The 18,673-nt window shown below is 53.4% G+C and overlaps 1 protein-coding gene across 1 annotated transcript; it reads left to right on the top strand.

The window, feature by feature from the left end:
• The first annotated feature begins 10,815 nt into the window (after positions 1-10,815).
• On the top strand, positions 10,816-16,209 carry RAB33A (RAB33A, member RAS oncogene family). Its single transcript, XM_034782378.1, has 2 exons — positions 10,816-11,156; positions 15,636-16,209. Exons 1-2 carry the CDS (start codon positions 10,851-10,853, stop codon positions 16,089-16,091), a joined length of 762 nt encoding a protein of 253 aa, XP_034638269.1. The 5' UTR covers positions 10,816-10,850; the 3' UTR covers positions 16,092-16,209.
• The last annotated feature ends 2,464 nt before the right edge of the window (positions 16,210-18,673 follow it).

Here is an 18,673-nt window from a genome sequence, read left to right as displayed (position 1 = left end):
ACACTGGACCTGGAACCAGTAACCCCCGAACTCACCCAAGACCCTCAGGGCACACAGGAGACCTCTGGTGAGTGTAACTTTGTAAATATTTGTAAACATTACAAAAAAAAAGCAAGCAAGTCTGTTAACGTGTATGGGGATGGAGCGGAAATCCTCCAGGGACATCTCCAGAAAGCTCTCCTGGTTGAAATGGGGTGATTTTATTAAGGGGGACATTCAGAGGCGCCCGTTCCTGCTATTCGGACCAGAAATGTTCCCCGCTGTTAACCACGCAGTGGGGGGGAGGGGTGAAGTGATCATCCCAGAGAATCGTGTGTGTGTGTGTGGGGGGGGTGGTTTACTTGTGTTTGTGCCGCATGTTAACCGGGAAACCGCAGCCCCCCTCCTTTTACATTGAAACCCCATTTTAAATGGACAACCCAATTCATCCTTGAGATGGGAAATGCGCTGCTGTTTGCAACCTTTCCCGCATGTTAAGAAGGTTAAATAAGCCAAAACACTGTGGCCTACGATGGCTGCCTGCAAGCCGAAATATGCGACCTTGTAATGAAAGAGTGTACCCATTGTTCCCTAAAATGTGTCTTTTTTAACCACCTCTCCCTTCTCCTCCACCAGCTGCAAATGTTTCTCCTTCGCAGAGGCTCGTGAACATTAGAAAGAGAAAACGTAAGACGAGGGACGAGATGTTCACGGAGCTGCAGATGTCCTCCCACGCTGATAGAGCACAGCAGAATGCGTGGAGGCAGTCAATGTCGGAGATGAGAAAAGTCCAACATGAACGAGAGGAGAGGTGGCGGGCTGAAGACGATAGGTGGCGTCAGCTTGCAGACAGACGGCAAGAGGCAATGCTCCGTCTGCTGGAGCATCAAAGTGATATGCTCGAGTGTATGGTTGAGTTGCAGGAAAGGCAGCAGGAGCAGAGACCGCCGCTACAGCCCCTGTGTAACCAACAGCCCTCCTCCCCAAGTTCCATAGCCTCGTCACCCAGACGCCCAAGAACACGGTGGGGGGGCCTCCGTCCACCCAGTCACTCCACCCCAGATGATCGCCCAAGCATCAGAAGGCTGGGCTTCAATAAGAGTTAAAGTTTTAAAATGCAGTGTGTCCTTTTCCATCCCTCCTCCCCCACCCATCCCTGCTACCTTGGCAATTATCCCCCTACCTCTGTAAGGAACTAATAAAGAATGCATGAATGTGAAAAAACAATGACTTTATTGCCTCTGCAAGCGGGAGGGGAGGGGAGGGTGGGGTGGGGTGGTTGGTTTACAGGGAAGTAGAGTGAACCGGGTCGGGGGGGGGGGTTGGAGGGTTCATCAAGGAGAAACAAACAGAAGTTTCACACAGTAGCCTGGCCAGTCACAAAACTCGTTTTCAAAGCTTCTCTGATGCGCACCGCGCCCTGCTGTGCTCCTCTAACCGCCCTGGTGTCTGGCTGCGCGTAATCAGCGGCCAGGCGAGTTGCCTCAACCTCCCACCCCGCCATAAATGTCTCCCCCTTACTCTCACAGATATTGTGGAGCGCACAGCAAGCAGCAATAACAATGGGGATATTCTTTTCGCTGAGGTCTGAGCGAGTCAGTAAGCTGCCCCAGCGCGCTTTTAAACGTCCAAATGCACATTCCACCACCATTCGGCACTTGCTCAGCCTGTAGTTGAACAGGTCCTGACTCCTGTCCAGGCTGCCTGTGTATGGCTTCATGAGCCATGGCATTAAGGGGTAGGCTGGGTCCCCAAGGATCACGATAGGCATTTCAACATCCCCAATGGTCACTTTCTGGTCCGGGAAGAAAGTCCCTTCCTCCAGCTTTCGAAACAGAGCAGAGTTCCTGAAGACGCGAGCATCATGTACCTTTCCCGGCCATCCCACGTTGATGTTGGTGAAACGTCCCTTGTGATCCACCAGGGCTTGCAGCAGCATTGAAAAGTACCCCTTGCGGTTTATGTAGTCGGTGGCTTGGTGCTCCGGTGACAAGATAGGGATATGGGTTCCGTCTATGGCCCCGCCACAGTTTGGGAATCCCATTTCAGCAAAACCATCCACTATTGACTGCACGTTGCCCAGAGTCACTACCCTTGCTATCACCAGGTCTTTCATTGCCCTGGCAAATTGGATCACAGCAGCCCCCACAGTAGATTTGCCCACTCCAAATTGATTCCCGACTGACTGGTAGCTGTCTGGCGTTGCAAGCTTCCACAGGGCTATTGCCACTCGCTTCTCAACTGTGAGGGCTGCTCTCATCTTGGTATCCTGGCGTTTCAGGGCAGGGGAAAGCAAGTCACAAAGTTCCATGAAAGTGCCCTTACGCATGCGAAAGTTTCGCAGCCACTGGGAATCGTCCCATACCTGCAGCACGATGCGGTCCCACCAGTCTGTGCTTGTTTCCCGGGCCCAGAATCGGCGTTCCACGGTATCAACCTGCCCCAGTAACACCATGATTTCCACATTGCTGGGGCCTGTGCCTTGTGAGAGGTCTATGGCCATGTCAATTTCCTCATCACTCTCGTCGCCGCGCTGCAATCGCCTCCTCGCCTGGTCCGGGTTTCGCCTTGGCATGTTCTGGCTCTGCATGTACTCCAGGACAATGCGCGTGGTGTTCATAGTGCTCATAATTGCCGCGGTGATCTGAGCGGGCTCCATGATCCCAGTGCTAGCTATGGCGCCTGGTCAGAAAAAAGGCGCGAAAGTAGTATCTGATGGACCAGGAGAAGGAGGGCGGGAGGGAGGGAGGGCCGAGTGACGACATGGCGTACAGGTACAGGAACAGGGAGAAACACAAACAACTGTCACACAGAATGGTCCCCCCAAATATTAAACTGGAAACCCTGGGCTTAGCAGGCCGTTGATTTCACGGAGGAAGGGGAAGCAAATGAACACAGAACAAATCTATTTTTTACATCTTAAGGTGGCAGCCGACGCTGCAGCATGAGTGACAGCCATACCAGTATGACGATGACGGGTACCAATCATAATATGCCATCATCTGCCAAAAGGCAAGGGGCTGCTGCTGTGTAGCAATGCAGCCCCACGTCTGCCAGCCCCACGTCCGCCAGCACCCAGCATCGCCCTCGGCCTCTTCTGGGTGCTTAGCAGACAATATTGGGCAATTGGCAGAAAATAGTATATTATGACTGGTAACCGTCATCATCGAAACAGTAGCATGTCTGCCCAGGTGGCCATGATTGACAGCCATACCAGTACGACGACGACGGGTACCAGTCATAATATACCATCGCCTGCAAGGGGCTGGTGCAATGCAGCACTACGGCTGCCAGCCCCACGGCTATCACTCATGCTACACCGTCTACCGCCAAAAGGCAGTTAGCAGCTGCTGCTGTGTAGCAATGCAGTCCCACGTCTGCCGGCACCCAGAGGACATATGGTGACGGTGAGCTCAGCTGAGCTGAGCGGGCTCCATGCTTGCCGTGGTATGTTGTCTGCACAGGTAACCCAGGTAAAAAGGCGCGAATCTATTGTCTGCCGTTGCTGTGACGAGGGGGGAGGGGCCTGACGACATGTACCCAGAACCGCCCGCGACACTGTTTTGCATCATCCGGGCATTGGGATCTCAACCCAGAATTCAAAGAAAAGGCGCGAACCGCTTCTCGGCTCGAGCTGTGGCGCAAACGTAGTATCTGACGGCCTAGGGGAAGGAGGGAGGGGGGCCGAGTGACGACATGGCGTACAGGCACAGGGAATTAAAATAAAGAACGGTGGCTGTGCATCAGGGAGAGACACAAACAACTGTCACAGACTGGTCCCCCCCAAAGATTAAACTGAAAACCCTGTTGACGGAGGGAGGGGGAAGCAAATGAATACAGAGAAAATCTATTTTTTACATCTTAAGACGACGGTGCAGCGTGACTGATAGCCCTCGGCATCTTTCTGGGTGCTTGGCAGCAAATACTGGGCGGTGTATGACGATGGTCTTCAGGCCTATTGTACGAGCTGCTGCTCAGGGAAGACTCTGCTAACGTGCGATGACCCGACTTGTAATAGGCCGGCTAACAGTCATAATACACCATTTACTGCCAAAAGGCAAGCCCCACGGCTGCCAGCACCCAGATCGCCGATGAAGGCTACCAGTCTACTGCACCGTCTACCGCCAAAAGGCAGTTAGCAGCTGCTGCTGTGTAGCAATGCAGTCCCACGTCTGCCGGCACCCAGAGGACATATGGTGATGGTGAGCTCAGCTGTGCTGAGCGGGCTCCATGTTGTCTGCACAGGTAACCCAGGTAACCCAGATAAAAAGGCGCGAATCTATTGTCTGCCGTTGCTGTGACGGGGGAGGGAGGGGCCTGACGACATGTACCCAGAACCGCCCGCGACACTGTTTTGCATCATCCGGGCATTGGGATCTCAACCCAGAATTCCAAGGGGCGGCAGAGACTGCGGGAACTGTGGGATAGCTGTGGGATAGCTACCCATAGTGCAATGCTCCGGAAGTCGACGCTAGCCTCGTACTGTGGACGCGGTCTGCCGACTAGAGCACCTAGAGCATTTTATTGTGTGGACATACACAATCGGCTGTATACAACCGATTTCAATAAAACCGGCTTCTATAAATTCGAACTAATTTCGTAGTGTAGACATACCCTTAGAGCCATTCACAAAGCCACAGGGTTGAGGGGGAAGGGCTGCAGCACTATCTGGCTAGCACAGTTTGCAGTGCAGCCTGCGTGCACTGCTCCAGGAAGTCATGCTAGGCCCCTACGGGCAGCAGTCACTACTTAGCTTCACCAGTGCTAATAGAGAGCAGCTGCTGTGTCCCCCAGAGACGCTGTGGAGGGAAAGGCAGGCAAAGAGAAAGGAACAGGAGATTGAGGAGTGAAGGAGCACTGCAGAGACTCCTGGGCACTAAGGAAGACCCCAGTATAAAAGAGTGGGCAATGGAGGATGAAATCAAAAGTCTTATCTGCGCTCAGCTTTGTCTCGGTGCCAGCCAGTGGTGCAGGCAGCAAGGCCCCTAGGAATCAGCTTCACCGTGTCTGCAATGGCAGTTTGCACTGGTGAAGATACGCTGGCACTGGCTGTAAGTGAAGTAGATCCCCAGCGTAGGCAAAGCCAAGGAAGGAAGAGAGGGAAGAAAGAATAAATTAATCATGTGAAACAGTGAGGGGGAGAGCAGCCAATAGGCTGTGCAGCTGGGGGGAAAGCAGCTGTCCTGCCAAGGGAGGGGGCACAGGTGACGTGAAATGTTCCAATACAAAGAGAGCTGGGGCCAAGGTGTCCAATGTGAGATGCCTCTCCAGGTATCAATCATGCTAGACTGAGCATCCAGCTGAAGGCAGAAGAGTGACCCTACCCAGGGCACAAACCCAGAGGAGCTGGGCAGAGGTGGAGGGACTCTTCCTCACATACCAAGGAGCAGGAGACAGGTTCCCCCAAACTATCTGAAAGGATCCAAGAACAATGATGGAAATTTGAGCCTACAGTGGGAAAGGAGAGAGGGCAGAGACAGCATTGTCCAGGGGAGCCACCTGCCAGAGGCAGGATCAGACTTGGGGCTTGTCTACACTCGAAGTACTGTGCCACTGTATCGTGTCTGGTGATGACACTACGCTGATGGGAGAGAGCTCTCCTGTCAGCCTATAACTCTACCTCAGTGAGAGATGGTAGCTATATCAGCGGGAGAAGCTCTCCCATGGACAGTGATGTCCACACCGGCGCTTAGGTCGGTATAACTTATGTCGCTCAGGGGTGTGTATAAGCCACCTCCAGGAGCGACATAAATTACACCAACATATGTGGTAGTGGGTACAAGCCCTCAGATGCCCTATGTGATGAAATGGGAATTTTCTGTAATATTTTTTTAATTCCTACGTGACTCAGTTTCCCTATGTACTTGCATTGCTACCCAGTAGGTGCAAAAGGGGAAAAAGCTGCTCTTGGGACAGAACGGGATACATGAGATGTAGTGTCATGTAACTGGGATGGAATTAATGGGTCATTAAAGGACTGGCTGAAATTTACCCGTATCAATGAAGGGTCCACAAAAAGGGACTTATCCATGGGACTCTCTGGCAGGCGATCTCGGTATGGTTCTGCAGGAGCTGGACGATGGACTGAAAGGTATCGGGTGGCTGGTATAAGATAGTGTTAGGGAGAGAGGTGGGAGCTCTCACCTGGGACTGAGGAGAAAGGGAGAGTGACAGAGAGCCAAGATGGCTTCAACGGCAGCATGGCTCAAGGGAGCCCTGGCCTGACTGTGGCCAGGCTGAACTCTATCTTAACCTTTTCCTCTCTCTGCTAACTGCAGGATTGTCAGATTCTGTAGCCAAGTGACTAATAACTCATTGCCTTTGTTTGAAAAGGCTGCCTGGTGTGGCTGCCAATACTCACAGAGAGCATTGAACCCTGAAGTGGCACAGTACAAGCCTTCCGCAAGAGTCTGGCTTGGCTGGAGTCATGGAGAGAGACAGGGATTGCTGGTGCTTGAAGGCCTAGTTTCTAAGTCTTGGAGGCCATAGGCTTGCCCCTGTGGAAATGTGGGTCCTTGAGGCCCAGCAAATTGAAGGGGTCACTCTCAAAGGACTGGTTACAGGCTGGGGCATAGACTAGACCAGGGGTGGGCAAACTTTTTGGCCCGAGGGCCACATCGGGATTGCGCAACTGTATGGAGGGCCGGGTAGGGAAGGCTGTGCCTCCCCAAACAGCCTGGCCCCTGCTTCCTACCTGCCCCCTCCCACTTCCCACCTCCTGACTGCCCCCCTCAGAATCCCCAACCCATCCAACTCCCCCCTGCTCCTTGGCCCCTGACTGCCTCCTCCCAGAACCCCTGCCCCTAACCACCCTCCTGGAACCCCACTCCCATCCAAGCCCCCAGCCCCCTGTTCCCTGACTGCCCTGACCCCTATCCACACCCCCGCCCCCTGACAGCCCCCTTGGGACTCCCACCTCCTATCCAACCACCCTCTGCTCCTCGTCCCCTGACCACCCCCTCCCAGGGCCCCCCCCGCCCCTAACTGCCCCCTGGGATCCCACCCCCTTATCCAACGCCCCCTGCTCCCTGTCCCCTGACTGCCTTCCCGACCCCTATCCACATCCCCAACCCCTAACAGGCCCCTGGGACTCCCACTCCCAACCCTCCCTGTTCCCCATCCCCTGACCGCCCCCCCAGAACCTCCACCCCATCCAACCGCCCCCTCCTCCCTGACTGCCCCCCAGGACCTCCTGCTCCCTTACCCAACCCCCCCGCCCCCTTACCAGCAGCAGCAGCAGCTTGCAGCCGGGACACCTGGACAGAGCCAGCTGTGCTCCCCATGCTGCCCAGCAGGAGCAGCGGACCAGAGTGCGGCCCTTGTGGCTGCGGGGGAGGGGGGACAGTGGGGGAGGGGCTAGGGACTAGGTCCTCAGCTGGGAGCTCAGGGGCTGGGCAGGACGCTCCTGTGGGCCATAGTTTGCCCATGTCTGGACTAGACCCTGTGGCTCCATGACACCTATCCCAGGCATGTGCTGATGGTCCCTCTAGCAGAGACCCAGCATGTGTGTCTGTCACAGGTGTTGGCAGTGCCCAGAATGAATTCCTGTATTGGATGCACACAGTCATGTCTGTACTTTGGTCTGCTGTAAATGTCACTTCGCTCTCTGTCCTGCATATAACCCAGGGAGTTGGGGCCCCCTAAGCTTCGTGATCCAGGTCAGCCTTCCTCCAGCCCCAGACCACCTCTTATCTTGCCTACCCTGCTTCTGCTTCACTTGAGCAGGAGAGACTGGGCCTAGAAGAGCAGGTAGGGGTGCCAACTGGTACGTGCTGATGGTGCCAGCCCAGTGCTGGCTAGATGCCATGCTGCTGTGGTCAAGAAGGCTGTGCAAATGTGGCTCTGTTCACCTCGCTCCAGCCTGACTGGTCCCACAGCAGCCTGCAGAGGAGGTGGAGGGGAATACTCAGGGCGCCAAGATTTGGGGGTGCCAAAAAGCGGTGCCCACATTTTTTTTTCCCACTATTGCTTAGGGGCAGGTACCTGTCAGTCTCCAGCGCTCGGCCCATGCCAGCAGCCTCTTCACCTCGGAGTCTCCCTTGCTTGCCCGGGGGTTGTTACTTCTCTCGGTCTCCCAGGCTGCGGCCACCCGGGGGGATGCGGGTGGGGGGCACCACCACGGAGGAAACGCAAGGGGCCGGGCTCGGCTGGGGCCCCGCCCCTGCCGGCCGAGAGCAGCAGGAATTGGGCGCCGCTCAGGGGAAGCCGAGCGGCCCGAGCCCAGGGCAACAGCAGCCTCCACGGCAGCAGGGCCAGGCAGGGAGCATAGCTCACCATGGGGCAGGAGAAGCCGTACTGCTGCTGCTGCTTCCCGACTACAGCCATCCTTTGTGCGGCACTGCAGGGCAGTGAGAATCTTTGTGAGATGTGTGCATGGGTAATTTTGAAAGAATAATGTATTTACCTTAAAAGTCTGCTTTATAGACTTGGAGTAGAAATTAGTCACCAGGGGATAATGGCCCTTTGGGGCAAGGGGGATTTGTCACTCTGCCTAACCTGGCTGGTTGCATCCGAAGAAGTGAGGTTTTTACCCACGAAAGCTTATGCCCAAATAAATCTGTTAGTTTTTAAGGTGCCACCAGACTCCTTGTTGTTTTTGTAGATACAGACTGTCATAACTATAAAGGAAAGGGTGTAACAGCTGTCCTGTGTACAGTACTATAAAATCCCTCCTGGCCAGAGACTCCAAAATCCTTTTCCCTGTAAAGGGTTAAGAAGCTCAGGTAACCTGGCTGGCATCTGACCCAAAGGACCAATAAGGGGACAAGATACTTTCAAATCTTGGGGAGGGGGGAAAGGCTTTTGTTTGTGCTCTTTGTTTGGGAGTTCGTTCGCTCTTGGGACTGAGAGGGACCAGACATCAATCCATGTTCTCCACATCTTTCTAAACAAGTCTCTCCTATTTCAAACTTGTAAGTAAAAAGCCAGGCAAGGCGTCTTAGTTTTACTTTGTTTTCTCAACTTGTAAATATACCTTTTACTAGAGTGTTTATCTTTGTTTGCTGTACTTTGAACCTAAGACTAGAGGGGAGTCCTCTGAGCTCTTTAAGTTTGATTACCCTGTAAAGTTATTTTCCATACTGATTTTACAGAGATGATTTTTACCTTTTTCTTTAATTAAAAGCCTTCTTTTTAAGAACCTGATTGATTTTTCCTTGTTTATAGATCCAAGGGGTTTGGATCTGTATTCCCCAGGGAATTGGTGAAAGGTTTCTCAAGGCTTCCCAGGGAAGGGAATTAGCTTTGAGATGGTGGCAGCGGACCAGAGCTAAGCTGGTAGTTAAGCTTAGAAGTCTTCATGCAGGCCCCCACATTGTACCCTAAAGTTCAAAGTGGGGATACAGCCTTGACACAGACTAACACGGCTACCCCCTGATACCTGGCTGGTGATGCAATGCAAGGCTGACTTGTTTAGCCTTGCACAATAGTAAGACTTTGAATGGGACACCATCAGAGGCAGTGGCAAACAACTGAAACGTCTTAAAGGTAAAAAAGAAACATTACAACAGCCGTTACCCATTCTGACAGGCTGTTTATAATGCAAAGTTTACTAGTTTTCGGAGGTTGGGGGGGCGGGTGGAGCAAGGTGAACGTTTCACCTAGGGTGCAAAATATCCTTGACCAGCTCTGGAATGCTGCCCTTTCCTGCTTCCTGCAGGGCTTTGGAGAGATCTGGAAGGGAAGGTTCTTTGTGTGCCCCATTTGGGCTGCTTGTTTCCCCGCCAGTATAATCAGGCCTGCCTGGGCTTTGCTGGGAGAGTCAGAGCGGGGCCCTGGGTGGGAGCTCTTCTAGCTGGTCAGCAAAAGAGTTTTTCTCCCACCTGGGCCTTTGATTGCAATATGTGTGCACAGGGCCCGGCCCACAGCATCCAAGCGCCCGCGGCGGCCCTTTGCTGGGCTGGGCTCCTGCAGACAGAGGCAGGGCCGGCTCTAGGCACCAGCAAACCAAGCACGTGCTTGGGGCAGCACATTTTCAGGGGCAGCATTTTTTTTTTTTTTTTTGCTTAGGGTGGCCTAGAGCCAACCCTGCCAGCAGCAGCGTGGGGGGGGGGGCACCCTGGGACCGCTGTGGTTCATGTCGGGGAGCAACGCCAGCACCTTGTGGCTGGGTTGAGCGGGCTCCAAGCGTGGGACACTCGGGCTGGGGGCCACCGGGTGGGGGGAGCTGCCTGCAGATGCCGCAAGGCGGCTGCCCCCCAGCGCCGCAGCCGGGGCTGGGCAAAGCGGTCCAAGCTGCCTAGGGACTGCGGCAGGGCGGCCAGGAGCAGCAGCAGCAGCGGGGCCATAGTGGGGACCGGTGCCCGGGGCGCTGCCATGTGGGGCCTGCGTCCCACTCTCCGGGGCTTCGCTCCCTCTGGGGCTACCCTGCCCCAGCTCCTCAGTCCCCTGCCAGGGCGGTCCGCCGGCTCTGCCCTCCTGGATCCCGGCCGCTCCTGGAGGTAGGAGCCCTGGCTGGAAGGACCCCGGGCTGACGCGCGGCCCGGGAGCTCTGCTGCTTACTCCAACCCTGCCAGCGCTGGACTGGCTAGAAGCGAGGGGGGAGCGGGTGGAGTCAGCACTGGTGGGGGGAGCCCAGAGCTGGGGAGGCAGGAGTGTGTGGGGGGGAAGCCAAAATTTTTTTTGCTTGGGGCGGCAAAAAACCTAGAGTCGGCCCTGGATAGAGGCCCCGGCAAGGCACAGGCTGGGGCGTGGCAGTCCTTGCCCGGGGCTGCCGCAGTCCACGCCCGGGGCTGCCCCTTGCTCCGCTGGCGAGTAGCCAGGGCCTGGTGCCCTGGGTGCCAGGCTGCTGGCCCGCAGGCAGGCGCTGCAGGAACACGTGGGTCGGGCGAGCCCAGCGGCCGGCCAGGGGGAGGGTCTCCGCCGCGCTGAATATGCATCAGCCACCTAATCAGCCACGCTCGGTAGCTGCCTCCTGCCTTTGTGTGCGGGCCGCCGCCCGGCTCCGCGCAGCGCCCGGCATGCAGCCCTCCGGGCCGGCCGCCGCCGAGCTGGACGCCTCGCTGGAGCAGTACCTGCGGGTCCGCATCTTCAAAATCATCGTCATCGGCGACTCCAACGTGGGCAAAACCTGCCTGACCTTCCGCTTCTGCGGGGGCGCCTTCCCCGCCAGCACCGAGGCCACCATCGGCGTGGACTTCAGGGAGAAGACGGTGGAGATCGAGGGAGAGAAAATCAAGGTCGCGGGAGAAGCGGGGAGGAATGGGGAGGGGGAAGCAGGGGCAGTAAAGGAGGAGGGAATTGGGGGAACAGAGCAGTGGGGGAGGCGGGGAATGGGGAGCAGGGGCAGTGAGGAAGGAGGGAATGAGGGAACGGGGGATGGCGGCGGATGGGAGTTGGGGAATGGGGGAGCAGGGCGTAGTCGTAGATGGGGAGTGGGGAAATGGGAGAAGCAGGGGGCAGTGAGGGAGGATGGAACTGTGGTGGTGGTGTGGTGGTAAGAGATGGAGTCAGATGGGATGGGGGAGCAGAGGGCATTGGGGGGAATGGAGGAGGAGGGGATGGGGGCAGTGAGGGATGGAGAGTGGGGAAATGAGGGAGCAGGGGGTGGTGGCAAATGGGGAGTGGGGGAATGGAGAAGCAGGGGCAGCGAAGGAGGAGGGAATTGGGGGTTAGGGTAGTGGGGGATGGGGAGTAGAGCATAGTGGCAATGGGAGCAGGGGGAAATGGGGAAGCGGGGGGTAGTGGCAGATGGGGATTGGGGGGAATGGAGGAGCAGGGGCAGCGAAGGAGGAGGGGATGGGGGTCGGTGAGGGATGGGGAGTGAGGGGATTGGTAAGGATGTGGGGGAACAGGTAGAGAACAAGCAGGAGGTTGGTGACACAGGAAGGCATGGGGCAGAGAGAGGGGGATGCTGGAGAACAGGTGGGGTTGGTGAGGTACAAGGAAATGGGGGCACAGCACTGGCAGCAGAGGGAGAGAAGGGGAACAAAGAGAGTGATAGGGGGGCACTACAGGTGTGAGACATCCAGTGTGTGCATAGGCCAAAGAGCAGGTGTGGGTATAGGAAGGGGCAGAAGGGTGGAGGTGTGTGGCAAGAGGGCTGGAGGTTGGCTGGGGTGTGTGTGAGAGAAATGGAGCGGGGAGCTAGGTCGTCAGAGAGGTATGGGGGTAGTGGAGGTTGATGAGGTATGTGGGGGTGTCAAGCTATGAAAGTGTCACAGGGATGAGGGCATCTGCTAGGGGGGCAGTGAGATAGGAGGTCATGAGTGGAGAGGGGGACAGAGGTGGAGAGTTAGAGCAGGGGCAGTAAGGTGCAAAGGCATTGGGGTGGCAAGGGCATGTGGGAGAGCAGCAAGTGGAGCAGCAAGTTATAGGGGTGGGGGCTACAAGGGCACTGGAGGGCAGGAGGGGTCGGGGGCACTGGTGGGCAGGGGAGTGGAGATTGGTACGAGGGCACTGAAGGGCAGGAGGGGGCCGGGAGGTATGAGAGCACTGGGGGGAGGTATGAGGGCACTGGAGGGCAGGAGGGGGGTATGAGGGCACTGGAGGGGGGATCTGAGGGCAGGAGGGGCACGGGGAGGTACGAGGGCACTGGTGGATGGGGGGGGGGGGTGGGGGGGGGAAAGGGGGGGGTATAAGGGGATGGGAGCATGAGGGAAGGGGCAGGGAGGTACAAGTGGATGAGAGCGGCTGAGGGAGAGGGAACTATGAAGACATGGGGGGGCTGGGGAGGGGAGAGGTACAGGAGGGCAGGAGATGTATGAGGGTTTGGTAGGGAGGGAGCATGCTGGTAGGTGGGGAGGGGCAGAGAGTACTGGAGGTGCTGAGGTATGAGGGCATTGGGAAAGTGGGGGCCATGTACCAGCCCCCTGGGAGGTTCCAAGGTCTGTGGAGAAGGAGGAGGTGAGAATGCTGTGGAAAGGTCCAGTATGCCCAGATTTGGATCAAGGGAGCTGCGTGGGGGAGTGATAGTGAGTACTTGTAGGAAGGAGCTGGTAGATGCTCCAGACCCTGCCACTGAGGAAGGTGGGGCTTTGTGGAGCTGGGGTGTAGGCCCAGGAAAGGGCAGTTTGCAGAGCAGAGCTGTGGACCCAGCCACTTGCTGTGACTGTGGCTCGAGGCCTACGGCAGGGTTAGTTGCTGTAGCTTGTGCATGGGACTGGCAGCCCAGTAGGATGCTCCTTGCTGTGTCTGTCTTTAATGGCTACGCTGGGAACAGGCCTCGAGCAGCTGGCTCTGTGTGGGTGCCAATCCCCTTTTCTTGCAGCTTGCACCAAACCTTCTCCACAGGAGATGACCATTTCACTATCACAACCCCAAATATTCCAAAATCACATGCCAGGCCCCCAAATCATGAGAATTTAAAATCTTGAATGCTTTTTTTTGTTTGTTTTTGTTTTTTTGACTCCTGGTTTCTGAGCCTTTAGGCTGCACTCAGGTGTTTTCAGAATTTCCTTTGCAAATGTGTGGGCTAGAAACTACCTTTTTAAATGAAAGCTGAGATTCTGCAAAATGTTAACTCGTCTCGAGTCCACATCCATACGGTATGTGGACTGGATCTGGCTGCCTGCCCAGGGGGTTGACACTGGTAATCCAAGCTCTATGGTTAAGGCTGGTAAACTTTGATTTGATGGGTAAGGTAACAGAGAGCAAGGGAAGATTGGTAGGCTTGGCATGCTGCAGCGGGAGTGACCCCTGGAGGCTGAACAGTCTGAGGGCTTCTGAAGGGGGAACAGCAGTGCAGCCAACTCTGAAAGGCTCAGAAACCAGGCGAGAGTCATAACCACTGAGCTGTTGTGTCCCTCTCTCTGGCCTGAGTATTTAATTAGTTATACAAAGTGAAACACTCCAACAGGAGACACTCTATAGCCCAGTGGTCAGGATGCCCACCTGAGATGTGGGAGACCCAGGTCTCTGCTTCTAATTGGGCAGAGCAGACATTTGAACCTGGGCCTCCCATCTCCCTGGGGGAGTGCTCTGCCCACCGGACTGTGGGCTGTTCCTGGCTGCTCTGCATCTCAGTTTGACTGGTCCATCCTGACCCAGGGAACCATTTCAGTGGTGATAAAACGGCATCTTTCGACAGGAAAAAGCTTGGTCAAAATGTTTGCAGTCAGCTTTGTTCCTGAGCCCTGTGTTCTTGCTAGTGCAACTTACACCCCATGTTGGCCTGAAGCCAGTGTTGCTGCTCCAGGCCTGGGAAGTGTCCAGCCTGCTGTTCTCCCCTAGCTGCTTACACTTGAGCAGTGAGGGGAGATGGGTTAGTAGCCCAGGCTAACCTCCTGTCAGAGGGGAAAAGAGGGGGTGTGAGAGGGTGGGGACAGAAGGGTCTGAAGGACAATGAGCCCAGAGCAGCCCCTCCTTTTCATGCTGTCCCCGTGATTCGAGTGCAAGGGGGAACTGAATGGCAGAGAAATGAGGAACAAATATGCTTGCTTTCTGCCAGCGTGTGCCCAGCTTGAGACTCCCCTGCTGCAGATATTGGCACTGGGCTGACAAGGCAGCCAGATGGTTTCAGCATCAGTCTGGAGCTATTGCAGCTTTAAAAAATAATCAAATCCCAGGCTTCAGGGTGCACCTGCAGGGGTTGGGAAGGAATTCTACTATTTCTTCCCCCTCCAGATTCATCACTGTACAATTGTCTGGGTGCATTACAGGGTTCTTCACTTCTGCAATAGGATGCTGGCGGCAGGGCTGTCCCTAGGGGGGTGTGGGGCCTGGGACAAATCAGCCTCCCTGCTAGTCTCCTCGCTGTGGGCCCGCCCCCTCAAACACACATCCCGCCTGTCGCTCTTGTCCTTGCTGTCTCCTCGCCATCTGTCCAGGGTGCACCCCCATCCATCGCTCTCCTCCTCCCCCCCCACCTCCTCGCCCACCACTTGCATCCCCGCTAGTCTCCTCGCAGTCCATCTGCTGCATGGCTCCCCCCCCATCCGCCGCTCTCCTCCTTATCCGCCCTTTGCCTCCCCGTTCACGTTCTTACCCCACTCGCTTCACCTGAATATCGGGACAAATGGCATAAATCTGTCGGGACGTGGGACAAAGGGCTAAATATTGGGACAGTCCCGATTTTATTGAAGCATGGGGCCCCTCAAAGCATGGGGCTTGGGGTGGTTGCCCCAATTCGCCCTACCCAAGGGATGGCTCTGGCTGGTGGAGGTGGAGTAATGCCTGGTCTGGTGTTGAAATGCCTCTGAAGTGCCAGGTGTTTTATGCACATTATTGCTGTGGTGAAGATGGCAATGAAATATGGTTAGAAGAGGAAACTCTCTCTTAAAAAGCAGCTCACAGGACCTACCAGATAGGTGCTAAGCAAGAGTGATTGAATCCCAGACAACCACTTTGCCTGGAGCAAACCATGCTCAGTACAAGGACAAAGGAATCCAAGGCTTCTGGGCCAGAGTACAGGGACCATTTGCAGGTAAAGCAAAGGGCTGCCCAGGGAGGGACTTCTCTCAAAATGTGCTGGACTCAGCAGTGTCAGTTGAGGTGAAGGGGAATTAGCTATGTGGAGCTCTGCAGTTGTCTAGCCTCACTAATCAAGCTGAACAAGGGTTATGTACATATTGAGAATGATATAGACTAGGAGGAAATGCCCTAAGTCTCTGTGCCCCCAGCTTCTCCAAACAAGAAACTGCCTGTTCTCGGGACCCAAGGCCTGCGTGGGGGTGGGCTACATCTTGGCTGCCTCAGGCACACTGTGCTTTGTTTTCTAGGTGCAGGTCTGGGACACAGCTGGCCAGGAGCGGTTCCGGAAGAGCATGGTAGAACACTATTACCGCAATGTGCATGCCGTCATCTTTGTCTATGATGTCACTAAGATGGCTTCCTTCACCAATCTTAAGATGTGGATTGAGGAATGCAATGGGCATGCTGTGCCCCCTTTCGTCCCCAAGGTGCTTGTTGGGAACAAGTGTGACTTACGAGAACAAATTCAGGTGCCATCCAGCGTGGCCCTGAAATTCGCTGATGCTCACAACATGCTTTTGTTTGAAACGTCAGCCAAGGACCCCAAAGAGAGTCAGAATGTGGAGTCGATTTTCATGTGCCTGGCTTGCAGGTTGAAGGCCCAGAAGTCCCTGCTCTATCGGGATATGGAGAGGCAGCAGGGAAAAGTGCAGAAACTGGAGTTCACACAAGACGCTAACAATAAAAATTCCTGCCCCTGCTGAACGGAGGCTGTGCATTCTAGGTTAATATTGTGGGGGGAGGGTTTTGTGCCTGTATAAGACTGACACCTGCTTGTTTCACTATAAATTAATGTTAACAAAATAAAATTTGTATCACTGATGTCTGCTTTGAGTCTTTCTTTGCTTATCAACAGGGGATTCAGAGTAATTATATGCTTGTAGAAATGGGGTCTTGGCTCTCAGCAAAGCCTCAGGCTGGCTGGCTGATCATCTCACTGTGTAAAAGATTAACCGTAGGTAAAGTTTAAAGGGCATGTTGCTGTCATGCCCTGAGACTTGATTCCTTGATGCTGTGGTGAGAGGGATCCTTGTCAGCTGTTGTAGAACAGCCAAATGCCCTCTCTGTGCAGGACAGGCTGACTTGCACGTATTGCTCTCCCTAGGATTCCTGTCAGGATAAAATCTTCAGCTTCTTTCTGGTTCTGCATGACATTTTGATTAAAAAAAAACCAAAACCTAGAATGATAGTGACATTAAGAACAGCCCTAGGGCAGAGGGAAAGTGGCATTCTGCTCTTTAGCAGTCAGTTTCAGTTGGCCTGACCAGCCCAGTGTACCCCAACTCACTATTGTTACTACAGGACACCTTTTAGATACAGATTGTCATGGGATAGCTCATAACTCACTGGTTAATACTGTGTAATGTAGGTGCAAGCAACTAATGCAAAATTATGGACATAAACTGAAATTATAGTTCTTCAAATGTGTTGGCTAATCAAAGAGGAGTTACCCTAAACAAAAGAATGTGGTTTCTCCATTGGATATTTATTTCCAAAACACTTTGAAGATAATGAGAACATAGTTACATATCACATAAACAGTCATCAAGCTAACAAGGGGTAGAGGCAAACCTCACACATAACAAGCAGGGGAGAAGAGAACCTGGCATCTACACCCATCAGAGGAGAGAAGCTTGGTCTGGGTTTTACTTTTCAAAGACTACATTGCAAAGGCTTACTGGTCTATGAAGACAGGAGGGCTGAACCTCAAGTGATAAGCAACTGATTGTATACAATATTACTATATTATAAATGTGTATAGAGTGAAGTATTTTCTGAAAGCTGACACACCAGTGATTAATATTGTAAACTGTACATATTAACACTATAAGGAATTATGGATACTCATTTATATTAGGCTGTACAGTTTGCCCAAACAGAGGGAATGTCACAACTATTTACCAGTATTCTATGTAAATCAAGCATAGCGGAAGCCCTATTTACATAAAGGGGCATAGGAAGCCTACAGAAAGGAAAGAACAGCATGAGGTCATCCTGCCTCCTCAAACATCACTGAAAAATATAAGCAACTCAGAAGCCACCTTTGGCAATCATCACTAGACAGACATATGGAAACAGAACTCTTGTGAGATGAGAAAGATGGGTCCTTTAACTAAGTGGAGAGGGTGAAATCTCTGGGAATTGAATAAAGGTGAGAAACCGACTTAGGCAAAGATTGTACCTTGCTAGATTGTTTTGGACTTTCAGAATTAGATTTTGTTTTACCTGTAACTATCTTAATTCCTTGTATATGAACTCACTTAATCCCATGTATTTCATTCTTACCATAAACCAACTCAGCCCTGTGTTTAAAGGGAAGGGTGTATTTACTCCCAGTTAAGATAGTAAGCTGTGATGTGGTTCTCTCTCTTTACAGGAGCAATGAACCTCATTATTTCTCTGAGCTGTCCAGGAGAGGGCTGGACACTTCAGTGCACACAGTTTTTGAGAAATTCAGGACTGGGAGTGTGTTGGGGTCATCTTGCTAGTTGTAAACAAAGCTGGTAGAACTCAGAGTGTGATTGATTGATGTGTTGCTGCTGGACCAAGGCTATAGCTACACACAGACACTCAGGGTGTGATCTGCATGGTTGTAGGCTGGGTGGGGGCATCCCAGGTTGGGAGCTGCAGCAGCAAAGCAATGAGGAACCCAGTGTTACAAGACAGGTGGTGACACAGCTCCTCACTGGTATGGATTATTCCCCTCACTGACCAGACCATCACAGATATAAAAATAACGTGGCAGGTTTCAAAATGGAAACTGGAAATAGGAAATCATCCAGTGGGTATGTTTCTAAAGGGGTCCTGCAGGAATCTGTTCTTGGCCCTATCCTATTTGATATAATCAGTGACCTAGAACAAAACATAAAATCATCACTGATAAAGTTTGAAGATGACATAAAAATTAGGGAAGTGGTAAATAATGAAGAGGACAGGTTACTGATCTAGATTGCTGGGTAAATGGGCACAAGCAAACAATTTTCATTTTAATACAGCTAAATGTAAACTTATACATGTAGGAACAAAAAATGTAGGCTATATTTACAGAATGGGGGACTCTATCCTGGAAAGCAGTGTCTCTGAAAAAGGATTTTTGGGGGAGTAGATAATCATCTGAACATGAGCTCCCAGTGTGATGCTGTGATCAAAAGGGCTAATGCAATTCTTGGATGCATAAACAGGATAATCTTGAGTAGGGGTAGAGAAGTTATTTTACCTCTGTCTTCGGGACTGGTGTTACAGCTGCTGGAATACTGTGTCCATTTCTGGCATCCACAATTCAAGA

The sequence above is a fragment of the Trachemys scripta genome, chromosome 9, assembly GCF_013100865.1.
Source record: "Trachemys scripta elegans isolate TJP31775 chromosome 9, CAS_Tse_1.0, whole genome shotgun sequence".
Lineage (NCBI taxonomy): Eukaryota > Metazoa > Chordata > Testudines > Emydidae > Trachemys > Trachemys scripta.
Note: the sequence above shows the minus strand (reverse complement) of the source record. Positions and strands in the feature narration are given on the sequence as shown.

What these genes read in the sequence shown, in the direction of transcription:
- RAB33A (XM_034782378.1), top strand. Translation starts at nt 10,851, where the DNA reads ATGCATCAGCCACCTAATCAGCCACGCTCGGTAGCTGCCTCCTGCCTT. An exon ending in TCGAGGGAGAGAAAATCAAG is followed by an intron (nt 11,157 to 15,635) that starts GTCGCGGGAGAA and finishes TTTGTTTTCTAG; the next exon opens with GTGCAGGTCTGGGACACAGC.